The sequence below is a fragment of the Tachypleus tridentatus genome, chromosome 2 (genome assembly GCF_004210375.1).
Source record: "Tachypleus tridentatus isolate NWPU-2018 chromosome 2, ASM421037v1, whole genome shotgun sequence".
Classification (NCBI taxonomy): Eukaryota; Metazoa; Arthropoda; class Merostomata; order Xiphosura; family Limulidae; genus Tachypleus; species Tachypleus tridentatus.
The window spans coordinates 29,440,096-29,458,691 of record NC_134826.1 but is presented as its reverse complement, the minus strand read 5'-3'; the positions used below and the strand labels follow the sequence as shown (position 1 = coordinate 29,458,691).

The following is an 18,596-nucleotide window of genomic DNA, read 5'->3' as shown; positions in this document are numbered from 1 at the left end:
TTCCATTTATCAACTGTTCAAGATGTAGAATTCTGCTTAAATTTTCATTATTTTTAAAAATCTGATCAGTAGAGGGCATAGTGCAAATGCAAGTTATACACATATATTTGCTTGTACAAAAATGAAATTCTCTGTGTTTCTCCTGATCTTCTGGAGATGGTAGAAATGTTTTCTACTAAAAAGATGTACAGTTTGTACATTTTACCTTTAACTTTATGCAACAAATTATTGTGTATTTTCAAATGTTAAAAGTTCTTACTTAATACATAAAACCTATGCATGAGAATGATCAAAGAGCATGTTTAGGAAAAACTACATTAGATAATTAATATAATTACAAGTTTAAGTTCAGTGACACAAACTAATTATTGCAATCTTTATTAAATTTTATACTTTTTGATACATAACATAATTTAAAGTTGGTACTGAAAAAGAATTATACAACCAGGTTAGATCTCTGTTTTAGGGACAGACTGTTTAACAACTCAAGTTGTTTGTCCTCTTGATCAAGAATGTACTCAACATTATGTCGACAAGAAAATTAAAAACTTTTTTTAAAAGTGGTACAGGATGAAATATATAATCTGACTGACAAAAAAATAAAAATTCAAAATAGTAATTACACCAATAACAGTAATATTGAATATTTTTTGAAACATTAGTTTATAAGGTAACCAAAAATGCACAGAGGATTAAGACATAGCTAAAGCAAAGGTTCACATTAAAGTAATTGTTGTACCAAAACTTCTGTAAAGCATTTCATCCAAGAGACTGATTTTTTGAAGCTCTGACACTGATACAAACCATTTCAAAGTTACTAAAGAGCTTCTGAATTTTTTTATACAATTTCAAAGTTATCTTGTTATAGAATTTAATAATCATTTACACTTCCAACATTTATTTCATAGTCATGAACAACAGAATAATGACAGAAAAAACAAACAACTGACCCATGCATGTACAGTAATAAACATTTAATTCTTAAATATGTTGGAACATACATATTCAATTTTCAGCAACCTATACTGAACAGTGTAAACAATTAGGTAGAAAAATGTATGTATTTAAAAAATTTATAAAAAGTAACCAGAATACAGAACAAATACAGAATACAGCTGAATGAACAACTAGATGGCATGGTGATGGGATCACTTTTAGGGTTGACCATTACTAATATATTTTTGCCACTATGAATGTTCTTGACTAGACACCTATCCCACTGAATACAAATCACCTTTAAACAGAAGGTATGTTGATGATACTTTTTACTCTTTTGAAGCTCTATTCATATAAAATAGTTGTTAGGTTATTTAAATGAAACACCCTGATATTAATTTTACTTACAGAACATTTTAATAAAAAAAAATCAATTGTATTTTATTCAAGCCAAAACATGCAAGTTCCTTTCTCACGTTAGCAAGTTTTATACTGAAGGCATAAATTTTCAGAATAATTAAAATGGTTTATCCCCATGTTTAACTATAAACAATATTTAAATCACCTTTCAAAATACAAAATATATTACAATCTAAAGACCTATTATCTAACCCTATGTGTTCCAGGATCATATATAAATACTTGCAGTGCCTTTAATGCCATTTACACAAATTATTATGCCAATTACACTTATGAGGCTGCAAACTCATGGGAGTATAAAGCAGAACTTGTATAAAAACATATCAAATCCACCAGACTCCACGATCCACACACAAAGTGAAAACACTACCTATTCTGTCCTGATTACATATTTCAAAGTATTCATAACAGGTTCACCCAAAATTAAACATTGAATTTAAAACATTTATCCATTACAAATTAACTCCCAACTTTAAATAATAACACAACTTCACAACAGTTAGATCTGTTCTGAATGCTTCTATAATATTGTATCATTTACTTATTCATTGTTTATTTGGTTGTCTTTTAATTACTTCATCCCTTTATTTTCTATTTTAATTACCCTTACAAAATGTTTAAATTTATAAAATTTTGTGTCTAATAATGAATGCTGTTCAACATAGCTTGCTGAGATAGAATATGTATATTCTGAAACATTCAAGAATTAAATATTTGTTACTGTACACACACGTCAGATGTTTGTTGTTTCTGTCATCATTCTGTTGTTCATCAATAAACTTCGATTCCAGTTGAACGAATCTGTTACTTCTGTTTACAGTTTTATTTGCAACATAATCATCGAATGTAGAAAAACTTAAAAATTATGCTTCATTTATTACTTTCAGTTTGTAGATTCTCACCAAGTTTCTGTAATTACTATTTATTAAATTGTTTAGTGTTGTTGCTTTACATTTAAAATTTGAATACTGTTACATCAGTCTGTAATAACATTTTACAAATTGTCATGTAGAGTGCACATACATTAGTAATAGCAGTAACCTTAAAAATAAACTATGTATGTCACAACACACTGCATTATGTATGAGCAAATTTGAAAAATAACAGCACATGAAACAAACCCCTCAATTCATTCAGTTTAACAGTTAATATTTCCAACAAAAACAGACATAAAGTGTACTAAGCACATATTATGTAACAACCTTGAAAATCAAGCATTGAACAAAAAAATCACAAACAATTTATACATCCTTAAATACTGCTAGTGACAAGCTGTATATTCTGTGACCATGTATTTGACAGATGAACTATAATGTCAAGTTCTCACATTTGTTCCTTAAGATCTTCTATTTGATTGCGAATACTTGAAAAATCTGGCCGTTCTTGTGATTCTCCCTGCCAACAAGACAACATCAGTCGATACACATACACTGGACAGTTTTTTGGACAACAGAGTCTCTTCCCTTGGTTCAAAGCTTCAGCTAGCTCATTATCTTTCACACCATCAATCTGTGGATTTTCACCAAAAGAAAACATTTCCCAAAGAGTGACACCAAAACTCCACACATCAGACTTGTGGGAAAATTTTCCAAGATTGATACTCTCTGGAGAATACCTACAGTAGTACAAAATAAACTGTAGTAACAATACTAACATATGCTAAGACAAGCAATTAACATTCAACAATCAAGTGTTCTTTAAAACAATTTGGTTAAAAGAAACTTCCATTTAGAACAAGCTAATTACTCAAATTGAAACCAAAATTCAATCTGACAATCAATAGACTATTCAATCTCACCATTCTTAGATGCCTACTTATAAAACTGATGCATTGTTTCATTAGTTGAGTCTCTACCATTGCTATTAATGAATCATTTGAGCATTATATCTAAAAATATTTAAAATATTAGTTACTTTAGCTTAACCTTTCAAACTAGGTTTTATTCTTTTTAATTCAAATAATAATGATAACACTTCAAAACAGTACAAAGACTGTTAGCTTCTGGCCTTGAATCACATCCACATTGTGTAAGTAACTGCTAAAAATGACTTTTACAAGTTTTATTAAATACTGCATAATTAAGACATTGCACAGCCATAAATAAAAATTAATATACTATTTATAATTCTTTAATAGTATGTTACAACTTTTTATAAGTACAAAAATACATAGGAAGAAGCATCATTATAAACATTTTCCAGATTATAGTTTAAAATGCACAATTTAAAATATTGTTGTAGCAGCCATACCAACGTATTGGCAGATTCCTTTCTGTCTTCATCCAATAATAATATCCTTCTGTAAACTGTGCCAAACCAAAATCACTTATCTTAACCAGATCTTTTGAGGCAACTAAAATATTTCTTGCAGCCAGATCTCTATGAACGATTTTCTTCTGTTCAAGGTATTCCATTCCCTAGTTATACAGATTAATAAAAATACATGTACTTACATCACTTCTACTGAAGTTATGAACAATTCTATCTTTCTTTACTACCTGAATACAAACATTATGAGACCTGGTACACTAGCACACATGCTTACTAGTCAAATTGGCATCAAATCTAAACTACATTTAAAATATTTTTCATTCTATCTATATCTCAAAAAATACAATTACAAGAGACAGTTGAAGAAATGTAAATAACGGTTTAATATTTTTAATACAAGACATTTGTTAATTTAAATGTTATAAAAATTTCTAAATGTAAAAAAGGAATATAAAGTTCATCATTTGTTGATTCCATAACTCAAGAGACATCCTGGTTGAAAACAAAGCATATAACTAAACAGTGCTTATCTGTGACAACATGTAAAGTATAATACATACTCTAATAAATGTACATCTAATATTCATTTTGAAACTGAGTATGCATTCTTGAAAATCTATTAACTGTATGATTTTTTTAACAGCATGGACTACTATGAAAGCTTTAAATTGTTTTCCAACAAAAACTGTAATTAAAATACATCAATTTAAGGGATTGAAATTTCTTTAACTACCATAATCTATTTTCTTCATTTTATTAAAAATATATTAGTGACAACATTTAATTAATATTCAATCAGGTGAAATACACATTAATTGACAGGAAAAAGAAATAAACTAACAGCTACAAATTCATGCACTACCTCGGCCACGTCTGATGCAAATTTTAGTAGCTGCTGATGCGTCAAGTGGTCTTTGTACATGTTTAGATATGCCAAGAGAGAACCTTGCTCAACAAACTCCATCACAAGCATCATTTCTGGCTCTATGAAAATATTAATGTTATAATGTTCTTCTTAGTTAATTTTTCTACACAAACTAAACTTAGATGTATGTACTTCTAATACAATATCATTGTTGTGTCATTAAAACAAAAACGTGGATCAAGCAAATACTGAGAAAATTCTAAGCTTTCTTTATTCAGCTTTGAATTTTTATAATTTCTTGACTGTTAAATACACATACAACAGTTACTGCATCAATGATAAATGGTAAGAGCAAAGGAAAGTTGAAAGGTACTTCTGTGTCCTAAAACTAACATAATACAGGTATCTATTACAGTTTTGTTACAAGAAGATGAAATAAAAGGGATACATCACTTTTAGCATACTAATGTAGAAAATCCATTACATAATGAGGAGATGGCACTTCAACACTGGGACATTTCAAACCTACTTTTGCTATGTACAAACACCTAGATAACATTACATTTTAAAATAATTTATTTGGTTTTTATTTTCTTTTTTGTAAACTCTTCAGACATGCTTTGATTAGCACTTACTCTGTATTTTTATTCAATATATGGTTACTTATTACAAGATGCAAAGTTGTTGTTGAATGTAATTTCTTTGTTATTACTTAGATATAGTCATTTCAAGTTAAATGCAGAAAATGCTTTAATAAAACATTACACAGCAGAATGAGAGTATACTGTAACATTCCAAAATGTCACTAGTAAATGTCTAATTAATGTATTTAAGTAAATTCATAATACATGTAATGAAATTTCAGATCAACAAAATATTGATATATTGAAACAACAATGGGAGAGAGTATACAATCAAAATGAGACAGACAAGAAACCAAAGATGAAAGAGTTGAATGTTGTCTCACAGATTACACATGTAGCTCTAAAGACTCAGGACAATCTCCACAAAACAGACTGATGGAGAAAAGAGGCCATTCTTACGTCATGAATATAACTGTAAGGTAGACAAACCTGTGATAAGACAGTGTCCCATCCAAGAAGATCCTGCCAGCAAAAACAACTATGTGTGAAGACATAGGCCAAAAAGGGTAATCTCACCAATGTGGAGGTAATAAGGGAAAGGTATCCCTCAAGGAATCAGCAGAGTGCCTCAGAATGGAGGGGTGTGGTGGAGAACTACAGTAGGACAATTGTAAGGATAAGAAGAAAACAAGAAAACTGGGTGTGAGAGAAATGTATAGGATTTTTCAGGGTCAGATTTATTACACTGGCAAAAGAGATTCCAACTACTGGGAGTCAAGAAAGGGTTGATAAGCCAAAGTATAAAGACCAAAAGCTTGTGAAGAATGAGGTTCTTTAACTAAGAAATGAAATGTGCAGTATGAACTGTAATGCTAGGGTGAGAAGGAACAAAAAGCTAATTGAAAGATGGAGTGAGAAAAAGGGAACAGGATAAAATAAGAGAAACTGATAAAATGGAACATACATATGAAATCATTTCAAAAAAGGCTGAGTTATGTCTGGCAGATCCCACAGAAGAGATGTGGGAAGGAAAGTTACATGTAGGAAAAAGACTGTCAAAATCTTTCTCATCATGAACAGGTCCAGACAATTCAAGAGGAACCCAAACATGGACAGCAAAAGAAGTACTACTCATATAGAGATTAATCCCGACAAATAATTCTCAAAAAATCCCCATATATTTTGGTTGAATATTATTGCATCATATCTTGCACTGTGTAGATCATTCTAGGCTTCTATTCATGTAAAATGTAATTAGTTAGTTATGTTGACAGTTATACCTAAACTGCATGCTTGTAAGTTTAGTCACAAAAAGTGTACAGAGGCAATTTTCAAAAATAAATTATCACAGATTGTATTATTATAATAATAGAGTCTAGAAGAATAATTTGTCCCATGAATTGTGTTTTAAAGTAATCAAACGCAACAAACATAGCTGTCACTGCCATGTTACACAGAAACACTAATAATGAGTTCACGTCAAGAATACCATTTAAGGGGTTGAGCTATTGAAGTAAGTTAAATAATAAATATGAATATATAGATGTTAGAATGAAATGTTCCTTTTAATCAACTAAAAACTTATAAAAGATCAGTTTTAACAATACTGTGTACGGTTTTACTGTTTATTATTAATGATATTTTAAATTTAACCTCTCACCTTCAACTACTCCTTTGATTTCTACAATATTTTTATGCTGAAGATTCTTCATTATTTCTGTTTCTCTGCAAAAATCTTTTAAAGCACAGTCAGTCAAGTTACTCCTTTTAATTCGTTTGACAGCAACTAACTCCTTCCTAAGTCCCTCACACTGAGTTAAGAGAGCCTTACATACTTCTCCATAAAACCCCCTGTAGGTATAAAAGGATATTTAATGTACAAATCTATCTTATATCTTTTATGCTCCAAGCACCATTTTTTAAAAGACATCTTCTGCATTTATACAAGCAAATTTTTTTATTATCTATTTTGTTTGGTTTGTTTTGAATTTTGTGTAAAGTTACAAGAGGACTATCTGTGCTAGCCATCCCTAATTTAGCAGTATAAGGCTAGAGGGAAGGCAGCTAGTTATCACCACCCACCAACAACTCTTGGGCTAATCTTTTACCAACAAATAGTGGGATTGATTGTCACATTATAATGCCCCCACAACTGAAGGGGCAAGCATGTTTGGTGTGACAGGGATTCAAACCTTCAATCCGCAAATTACGAGTTGAGTGCCTTAACCACCTGGCCATGCAAGGCCCTATTTTGTTTGAAAAAAGTTATAAACAAATCAATGTAAGACAATTTTCCAAAATATTAGTGTGAACTCAGAAATCCTAAGCACTAGTCCTACAGTTAAGTTTTAGAGATCTTTTAACATTTTCCTTAGTATTTTATCTGAGCAATAAGCAAAATGCAGCTGACCTGCATATAATTTCCTATATTCTAAGAAGTAAATAATGAAATGCAAGACAATGCAAAAGTGTTACATTACTTCACCATTTATTCAAAATATATCTTCCAAATTTTACTGCATTAAAACACTGTTTACTATTACTAATATATTCATGTTTATGTTTACTTATATACTTTAAAATTATTTAAATAGTATAGCTCATTATACTGAATTGTAAATAATGCTAAATTTAATATCTTACACATTTCAACAGATACTTCTGCTACTTAGCCATCATAAGAAATCACCACGATCTAGCACATGCCTTTTACATGATTTACTAAAATGTGCTACAAATTTCTGTATGCAGGCAATATTAAATAAATATATCCCACAAAATTCAATGTACCACAAAGTCCTCTCAACTACTTCCTACAATTAAGACAATACTCCTCATACTACTGTTACACTGATCACTAATATTTTGAAAAATGCAGAATTTTTATATGGCATACACTTATCATCCATACTCAGAAATGCCAACCATTATGATTTGAGTGTAATTATTACAATTTTGGACTTGACGATGATCGAAGGTCGAAACGTTGTTCACTCTTCCACGTAAAATATTTTCTCAACCCAAACGAGCCGATTTTACATATATATTTCTCTACAAGTGGGTTTTCTCAACATCACTGAAAGTGATAAATTGTTCCCCCAGTGCTTGAAAGGGGTGAAAAGAAGATTTCTAGTGAGATACAAATAAATTTTGATAATAAATAAAAGACATAGTCCAACTGGCTACTTGTGATAATCATGTTTGTGCTTGAAATAATAAAAATATTTGTATCTCTGACGTCTACCAATAGTTTGGGTGCAGTGCTTCTCCATACTGGGTATGTGGGGAATCCATAGTTTTGTCAGCCAATCAGCACTCACGTAGATGGGTATTTCTCATTTTCTAAGCGGCATAGAAACACCAATGTGATTGTTCACAAGTTGGAAAAAAGAGGTCTCGTTCACCAGATTGTCTTGTTTCTGGTAAATCTAAAGGGACTAAAACTGTGAAAGAGCTCTGTCTACAATCATTATGCTCAATCACTTGAAATAGTTGGCATCTCTGCATACTCACTTTTTCATAATATGAACTAACCAGTCTGATGAACTGGAATAGTAGTTTAGGTAGTATTCCAGTAACACTGGTTTCCATCAGAAAGTTACATATTATCATTTTCAAAGAAGGAAAAAGTGAAAAGGAATGAATTATCAATACACTTATTCTTAATTTGAAATTAAGAATTAAATGCAATTTGAATATTACATATTATTATTAAATAAAAGGTAAAGACACATTTTTGAGCTGATTATAAACAAAACCTCTAAATGAAATTAAATTAGATTTGTATACATAACACCTGAATGGTTTTGTGAAAATTTAGTGCTATAATAAAAAAACCAACTGTAAGAATGCATTTACTTGTAATACTTTTTTATAACCATATTATATATAATTTCAGCTAAATTATCACAGTCTGGAAGAGAAGTGTTAAAAAATAGAACAAGATATATGAAAAACAAGTAACCAAGTGTGATAAATAATTTGTTATGCTTCTTTTGTAAATTTAAGAATAAAACAATCACTAGCACTTAATATAAAACCCAACCATTTTCATCTCTATTAACAATTACAAAATCATTCTACTTACAGTTTTGTAGCCTATCATTATGCTTAGAAAGGAAACTGCAGTTTTTAATTTTTCATATCATATGACTTTATGTTTTTATAATATTTTCATGTATAAAACTAGTAAAATAATGATGTTCACTACTCAAAGTTTGACGAGATGTGTGCCTTTTTTCTTACTGGTAAATTTATAGATACATTAAAATGATAATTCTTCAACTACTCTATTGGATTGAAACAAATTTCCACATTGAAAAATATCAACTCATATCTAAAATCTACATCAATGTCCAAACTTATATATGTTTTTTTATTCTTCTTTCTTTAACTGTGCAACAACAGCACTAGTAGTACTTGGTTAAAAAAGAACACACATTGAAAAGTTGTTTAGTCAATTATTTGGCCAATCACACTATCTGAAAATATTAAAATAAATAGTTAATAAACAACACTGTAATTTTGTTTACTTTTTAAATAAAAAAACTCAAAAATGAAAATCTAACCACTCTCAAAATAACTAATAACACGAGAAAAACTAGGATGGGTAAATATTAGAATATAAACAACTTAATCATATATTGTCTTCTCCCACAAAAGAGAACAGCTATAAAATCACAAACTGAATAAAATGTCAAATAAAATCATACTCTAATAATAGCTGTAAAAACTATTTCACTTGAATGTAAATAAAAGAAAAAAGAAAGGAAATGAAAGTCAGTAAGTCATCAGATCTTTGGCTATGTTTTAATGGGATTACGTGTTAGGAATATATAGATTAAAAAAGAAAAAGTACATGTGCTGAATGAAATGAACATTGAAATCCACCTAAATTAATTACCATGCACAATAACAATAATTATAATCCTTTAGCATAACTATTATTCATTACACTACAAAATATATCTTAACCTTTTCACAACCAGTATAATAAACAGGAGTTCATATACACATTTATGCAAGTTAAGTATTTACCCTGTAACTTTTAATACAGGAAATGTACTTTTACAAAATATGGCAGACTTTTAGTCAAGATTAAATTTTTTTTGTGTATAAAAAATTATATTTTTTTGTGAAATATTTTCACTAAAGATTTGTTTGTGAAAAAATCATGTGTGCTTGGTTACTAGTTAAAGTGCAAAGTGATTTCATGTTATGGTTAAAAAACTATTCATCATCTCAAATATTATTTGTGTAATCCCTAAAACTTCCTAAATACATTTGAAATGTTTATTTCCAGTAACTATTTATATTTTGTGTTATCTACACCCTATGTGAGGGCTGAAAACTGACCAACCTCATAACCATCATAAAAAAATGAAATAAATATAAATTATGTTTGTTATGCTAGAATGATTATATACTATAACAGGATAATACAAATGTTTAGTCTAAGTAGCTAAAGTATTCATAACATTATATATTTATTATTTTTTCCTATATTGACCTTCTAGTCATGCCTGGCGCTAAAATTACATAATTTGCATTGACGAGATGTACATACATTCATGTTGTCATATCCAATAATATAAAACTGAACTGGTCCTGGCTGTATTTTAGTGGACTATTATTTTGTATTATACAGTAGCATTTAAATTATTATACATGTATACAGATTATTACTATTTATAAACAAGTTATGAAACTTATTTTTCTTAAAATATAGAATAATAAATGAAGAAGTAAAGCAAACAATTATTTCTTCTAGCTACAATCTTTGAACTTGGTTGCTGTTTGACATACTTTCTAACCCTTTTAAAATTTCACATGTGAAGAATACCAAACACAATTTTTTTGGGGTTTTATGTATACAGTTGAATAACCATATATAAAATCATATATAACTACACTGGTACCATAGAATTCCACTATAATTTATTAAGCTTAGTAACTAAGCTGCATTTAGGTCTAAAAAAAGTAAGAAATTTTGAGCAAACTAAAGATACAAGTTACCTCCTTGAAATCTTGGATTAAAAGAATGTGTTGGCCTTTTAACAGATTTAAATAGCTGAGAAAACAACTCTGGGGAACATTATGAGCTGTCATTTGGTTAGTCACATCATACATTGTAGTAAAAGCACATAAGGGACAATTTCTAAAAATAGAAAGTGGTGAATGGAGCCACTGTGTTTGTTTCAGTATAAAAGCCATATCTCAGCAAAATAAAAAGATATGAATGCCTTGTTTTATATTCTAGCTTGTCAGTATTGGTAAATTGAATTCCTAATTAGTAAAAAACTAAAGAGTTAGTATTTTTACATCACAAACATCTAATTTTTAGTAGTACTGCATTGAACTTACTACGTGGCTCACTAAAATCTATAATTAGTGGGTTCTTTTAATATTTACTTTTAAAGTAAAAAATTAATTCATTTATAGTATTAAAGTTTGAATTATAATCTACAATTTGATTCCAAATTTATTGATATAAATTCATAAAACAGTAGTTCAATACAATTTTAAGTGCAAGTCAACAAACATGATGATATAGCCTATGACTCATGACCTGTCATGAAAGGGTTAACTTTATGAACACAGTTATACTTGTTGTTCCTGAAAAACACATTACCAGAATAACTGAGGAAAACTGATTATCTAAATAGGTTACTATTTGCATTTCTACAACTTGTTCTTTTCAACTCTATATATTTATACACAATTAGTTGCTGAAATGGTACAACAAATTATTGAAATATTTTTTAATAAGTATGAAAATAAACTTAGTTATTAACAGCTGCATCAAACAAGTTATGCCATGCTACATTAACCTATATAGTTTAATTTATAATTTAGCATCTATTAATTTAATTTTTATGACCAATTATTATTCCAAATCCCATGAAAAGAAGAACATCACGGAAAGATTGATCATCATAAACTTACCATTATTTTAAACTTATTTGTTAATATTACATCCATGCCTAAAGCATATTAAAGGGGAAAAGTTGTGTTTATCCTTTATGGGGGAGGAAAAAAAACCTTATCTCATTTAGTTAAATGTGCTTTGGTGACATTCAAGATGTTCACCAACACTACACCCACTAATAACGCATGCCATCATGTGTTGTTCGAAGACTTAAAATTTATGAAAAACACAAATTGATGTTCCAATAAATAATAAAATTACATGATTAGAATACTTGAATAAAATAAAATACCTTTTGTTTAGCTCACTCACACAACATTTGAGCATACTGACCATGCAGCAAAATGAAGTGTAAAAAAATTAAATGATCAGTAGTTAGCATCAAGTTGAGTCACAATTTGACTGACAATAGTTTCTGAAAGCTTTATTTACTGAAGGTTTCATTCAAAAGTGTCTGAAAGGGACTACAATAGTAAACATTTGCATACCTTTTCCAATACATAAGCAACAGGTATTTACCTCACACAAATGTCATACTATCAAGTAGCATATGAATCAGGAAATGTGTGTGCTAGTAGTATAATAGTCAGTTGAACTATACTATGGATGAGTAAAAGGCAAAGAGTGAAGAGTTTGTTCCATAAAACATATATCACGAAGAAAAATAAACATTCAGTAATTTTATAAAAACTAGTCTCTATATACACACTTTACATTTCTTCTTCATATCTATAGACTGATTTATGTCACCAATTATCATATGCATAATTTTGTTTACAGCAAAATAAGTATTCTCATACCTTCCCAAGTGTCTGATCCATTTTCAAATTGTCCTCTTCAATTCTCCACAAACTATTAGGTGATGTGTCAATACTAGGTGTTGGGCATTCATCTGTAGGCATTCCATGGCTTTGAAAAAACACAGACACATTTAAAAACAACTAAAATGTGTTATATTGTATTTACTCTGTATGTGTTTTAAATGAATATATATTTTTGGTAATCACAGAAACAATTATTAAAAATCAAAATACATTTGTACACAACTAATTTTAGGAATTTTGCATTTCACTTTATTTAATATTTGAAGTTAACTACAAATGTTCATTACTAATCATTGCTTGGTATTTGGGCATTCATTTAAAGATGTTTCCTTCATACAAATATACACAAGTTATAAAGTGTTTTAAACAATGTTATGCTGTAGATTAACTGTATAAAATTTAAATGTAATCATTCTCTGAATAACTGGGAAGAAATTTCATAATTATAGATATGTGCGTGTTCTTGAAATGTTTTTTCCAAACAAACAATATCAGCTTAAATAAGGCTTACATACTTTTGGTAAATACAATAACTTAATGTTTTCTGAAGAATAAAATATTTAATTTCAGTTTTTTTCATGATTATTTTATCATAAATAGTGATGACAGATATTACTAAGTGAAATATGTCCAAATATGTACAGTATAATAAAAGCTGTTTCAGAAAGTCACTTTTACTAGCTTGTCCATGTTTCTGAAATTTTGACTCACCTTTAGGCATTCACAAAAACTACTTTTCATGCTGCTTCTAGGATTAGGATTTTCTCTCAAGTCGGCTAATCCTCTACTGACTTACAGAACATTGATCATTCATGTAATGAAGTAGATGTGAACTTCACGAGTTATAAAAACATGTGACCAAGTATGTTTTATTAGAAGAAACAGTAAACTGAGTCACTGCAATTTGTTTCATTTGTGTACTTTTATTTCCTTTTGCAATGAACTAATATACAGGAAAATGACTGTTTTGCACAAACAGCGATCAAAATAGTGTAAATATGTAAAGTACATGTCCCAGAAGCAACAATGACCTTCAAAAAATAAATCAACAAGAAAATGCAAGGGATGCATAGTATTGCATATATTTATGAGTAGATATTTCAGTAGTTGACACATAAATGCTCTTTAACAACTGCAAATGTTCCTCCCCATTTTCATTCTGACACTACAGCTCCAACTGTTTTTGTCAGACGTTCACTTTAAACTGTTTGACTTGTAAATCCAAATCCGAAGTTTTGGTGATTTTCTCCACAAAGACATCTGCAGATTTTGTGAGATTTTCAATGGTGAACTTCATTTTCCTTTATGTTTTCTCATAAACTCATTCTATATTAATTTTTTTTTAGAAAAGTGTTCCATTTACATTTTTACCTATTTGAGAATCTAAATATGTATGATATCTATGTCACACAACAGCAACAGTAGCATTGAAACATTCACACTGAGATTCTTTCCATTAATTCCATTTAACCTGTATAAAAGCCAGTGTGTGTCATGTCACAACATGCTTGATTTCTCAAAACAGGAAAAGTCATAAAAGCACATTTATTCAGATAGAATACATTAATTACTGTCAGCCCATTATGAGTTTAGTGTCAGAGTTGCAAGGGGGTGACAAAACATTATAAGTACAGTAAGTGTTGGTATAATAAGCATAAAGTAAAAATATAGTGTGGAATCACACAGCCTAAAGCCAAGTGTGTAAAATTTATCATGGAAGTAAAAATATTGATTCAATTTTAACCTTAAATCATCTCTTAATTACAATATTTCATTTTATATCACCAAAAATTTTAACAAAAAACAAATCTCTAACCAATGGAGGTTCAAAATTAAGTACACAGGCTGGCTAACAAAAATATTAGGTTATACTGTTGCTAAGCAACATGATACAAACGTCATCTTTGGAGTGCAGCATTACCAAAATGCACTGGATTTTCTATACATTAGAAGTTGTTCATCTAACTTACTTTTACAAATAATAATTCTATGAATATGACACAGATTCATTTCATGAATGATTTCATTTTGACTGCATGAAAGAAATTTGCTAACATTTGATTGTCTTGACTGCACTTTTCTGTCTCTTTGATGTCACAAAATCTATTTATCTCAGTTAGTTATAAAAAGTGAAATCAGGGTATACTCTAGGGTGGGGGTCAGAGTACTTGACAAGTTTTATACCAGTGTGATAATAAACTACTTTCCTTGCTCAAACACTACTCTACACTTTCTTGTCTCTGTGAAACAAAACAGGAGTATCTTAATCACCTTGCATATGCCTGACAGATGTCCTTGTGCAAAAAAAGAGATGTGTCCACATTTGTATTTTCTACTTGGTTCAAAATCTTTAAGACAGAAACAACCTAATCGCAAGAAATTACTCAAACTGCTTAAAGAGTTTATCAAAATTGTCCATAGTCATTATTTTAGCATCTGTATGAATTTGAATATTCTTGAAAACTGAATATGCATTCACTTTTGTCTGCTACTATTTTTCAGAGGTCAATAAGTTTAACGTTCAGCTTTCAATTTAATGATAGAAACAAAGGCCCCTGGAAAAAATCAAACAGGCAAAAAAATGGGATCCTGAGAAGGAGGGAATGAAAGGAGATTTTGAGACAACAGGGGGGATGGATGTAAGTGAAAGATCGGACTTACTGAAAACAACTTTCAGAACCCATACACTGGTTGACAAGGACCTCCAAACATGGGCAGATTGAAGGAGTCTGGTCCCCATCAGTACTAACTAAGAAGGATGGTTAGAGTAAGACAATGAGAGGAAAAAGTAATTGAATTATCAGAGTCCAATTCCCACTAAGAGAGAAGTAACAATAAATAGTACAAGTACAAATAAGAGAAAATGGAACAACTGTTAAACAAAAGCATGATTGTCCACCTTATGAGCAAGTCAAAACAAACTAACAACCAAATGCAAATACTCCTCAAAATGATGACCTAAAATCTCAACCCTAAGAAGGACAGAAGTGAAACACAGGAAGTGGGAGAAAAGGACAGAACATAGCACACCTGAATAATAAAATCCATCAAAGGGGAAGGAAGTCAGGGCAAGTCCCTTGAAACACTACATGACTAAGAAACATATTCAGGTGGGAAAAAAAGGCTGTCCAAATCTAATCACACTAAAGTCTTGACAGATCATTCATTAGTTGGTTTTGAATGTTGCATGAAACTGGTCAACTCCCACACATCACTCCATGTGCCAAAGATCATGGTTCTGACATGACTGGTAATTCTGCTGCTGCAGTAACAATAGTTGTAGTCATAACAACTCATGAAATTGAAAAAGATAAATAAAAAAAATTCATAACACTACACAAAAGATAATAAAAACAGTATAGAATAATGTACCTGAAGTAGCAAAATGAAGAAAGTAAAACCTTATGAATAAGTGAACTAACCCACAAGTGAAAACACATCTATTCAATAAGACTGTCAATCAAGCAGTGATTCACACTGCAAGATTAAATAAAGAGGGCCCTAGTTATGATTGGGATAATGTTATACTACTATTGTTGGAGGGTTGCTGCATAATTATTTGAATGTTAGTATGCAAAGATAAGTGCAAATATCAAGATTAGTAACAAGAGAAAATCTGCCAAAATAGATGGCAGTGTAAGTCAAGAAAGATTTTGTTTAGAGTGGTAAGATACTATACTGGAAATGTAACATGCTTCTTACTTACCATGCAGCATATTAGACCCAACTCATCCACTGTAATAAAATCAGCAATCTTCACATAAACTTTAAATCTGACTTTGTAGTGATAAAAAGTACTTTACAGGCACTGTGAATATTTTGAATTTTTCAGCCACACCAAATCAATACTACATCTCTCCACTGTGTTATACCATGAATATAAGTCATCACAATAATTGGTACAAATCAAACAAACGAATCACATCAAAAACTATATCATGACATATGTAAATATTATGAAAAACTACTTTAAATTGAAATTCTAGGAAAGCAATCAAATACTACAAGAAATTTTGTGAATAGTTAGTATCCTATTTTACTATTATAGAACTGACTTAAGCCCAGCTAATAAATATGTGTAGCAAAAAAAAGGATAAAATTATGAAATAAATATTCATAAATGCAGTACTTGACATAAGGCTCATGCAACAATTTAAACCCTACAGTTTGTTAATGAGTGTCTTCATATGTTGACTTGCAAATTTTACACACTACAGTGTTTAGTTGACCTACAGATAATATTTGGAGTTGTTCTTAAACCTTATTATTGAAAAACAACAATAAATATTAAGGTGATGAAAGCTCAATTTGTGTCATATTTCTTTTGTAATTATTTTCAACTTTCTAAAAACCTTCACCTAACTTACATAGTTTCCTATAAATATTGCTGCAAACAATAAAAAATGTTAGGACACATTTTTGATATAACTATCTAATTACTTTGCTAGAAATATATACATTAGTATTATTACCTACATGTAAAATATTCAAATAAATATGTTATTTTGTTTGGAATTTTTTTCCTGAAAAAATAAATTTTCAGGAAGATTTTGTTTTAAGGAAAATATAAATGTAATAACCTATTCTCTATTTGAATCAAACTGTCCACTGTATTAGTTGGCCCACCACTGGAGTTTTCTACATGAGAAAGACAAGTAGCTGTTGATTTCTCACTAGAGCCACTATACAAGGAAAGTTGATTGTAACTGTTATTGGTGGCTATTCCAAAAGCTCCTTTCCAATTTTTCTTTGAATTCCCTTTTCCTTGATGAACTAATGATGGTGGCAGGTCAGGAGATGGTGGAAAAATTTCCTCAGGTGGTTGTGACAATGTAGGTTGAGGGTCAACAGTGGCATAAGAATGGTTTCTTCTGGAATTATACACTGATCACAAATAAAAAAATAGACCAGGATTACTTTATATAAATCTCTATAATTATAGCTGGAAAAAAAAATCTACCACTAAATGTTTATAAAACCCAAAATTAGAAGCAATCACATGGTTGTCATAAACAGATGAATTATAAAAAAGAACAAATATGGTTTTTAAATTACTTTTCTTTTAACACTGTGCACAAAATGCATACTATATGAACAAATATTATTAACTGTAATATCCCTTATCAAAAGAAATATAGATTTTGAACATGTTTTAAATGTTTTGCTGTAATAAATAACATATCTGGAATTTTGGTTTTGTGAAGAATTCTTTGTTGATGTTTTATTTTATTGTTTCCCATAAATTCATATTTACGTTGGTCTATCATTATCTATGAAGGTCAAGGAATTCTTTAACTTGTACATTGTTCACACTTTAGTAAAAAAAATTTATGACTAAAATTGTAAAATGAAATTCACTTTATGAATCAAATTTACACTACAAGATCAATAAACAGCACCATGTGAAAGAAGCATGTGCTCACTCAAGTTCCTGCCCAGTATTATATAGTCCACAAGTTCATGTGAAAGTAGTATGTGTTTATCCAAGTCCACTGATATTGTTTCATGGTTTGTATAGTCTACAAAATCATGTGAAATTAGCACATGCTCATTTAAGCTCATTACTACTGAAGCATGATATTTACATTCTACAAAATCATGTAAAAATAGTATGTACACATTTAAATTCATTGCTACTGCATCAATGTGTTGTACAGACTAATGTGTCCCAACTTTTGCCATTCAAAGACATACTTTAACAAAAATGTTATATGATACAAACCCCTCCATATTCACATACCTTATAAAAATTTGGCTTAACTAACATG

At 29.8% G+C, this 18,596-nt stretch overlaps 1 protein-coding gene across 4 annotated transcripts in view; it reads right to left on the bottom strand.

The window, feature by feature from the left end:
* Positions 1-362: 362 nt before the first annotated feature.
* LOC143240134 (tyrosine-protein kinase JAK2-like) overlaps positions 363-18,596 on the bottom strand; it is a 144,190-nt gene continuing 125,956 nt past the window's right edge. For all 4 annotated transcript variants that reach the window (XM_076482077.1, XM_076482069.1, XM_076482097.1 and 1 more), the window contains 6 exons: positions 17,409-17,712; positions 12,806-12,913; positions 6,737-6,927; positions 4,490-4,611; positions 3,607-3,773; positions 363-2,971 (listed from right to left, as the gene is read on the bottom strand). In XM_076482077.1, coding sequence (XP_076338192.1) covers positions 2,680-2,971; positions 3,607-3,773; positions 4,490-4,611; positions 6,737-6,927; positions 12,806-12,913; positions 17,409-17,712 — 1,184 coding nt within the window. In that variant the 3' untranslated portion in view covers positions 363-2,679. The remainder of the gene's footprint in view (positions 2,972-3,606; positions 3,774-4,489; positions 4,612-6,736; positions 6,928-12,805; positions 12,914-17,408; positions 17,713-18,596) is intronic.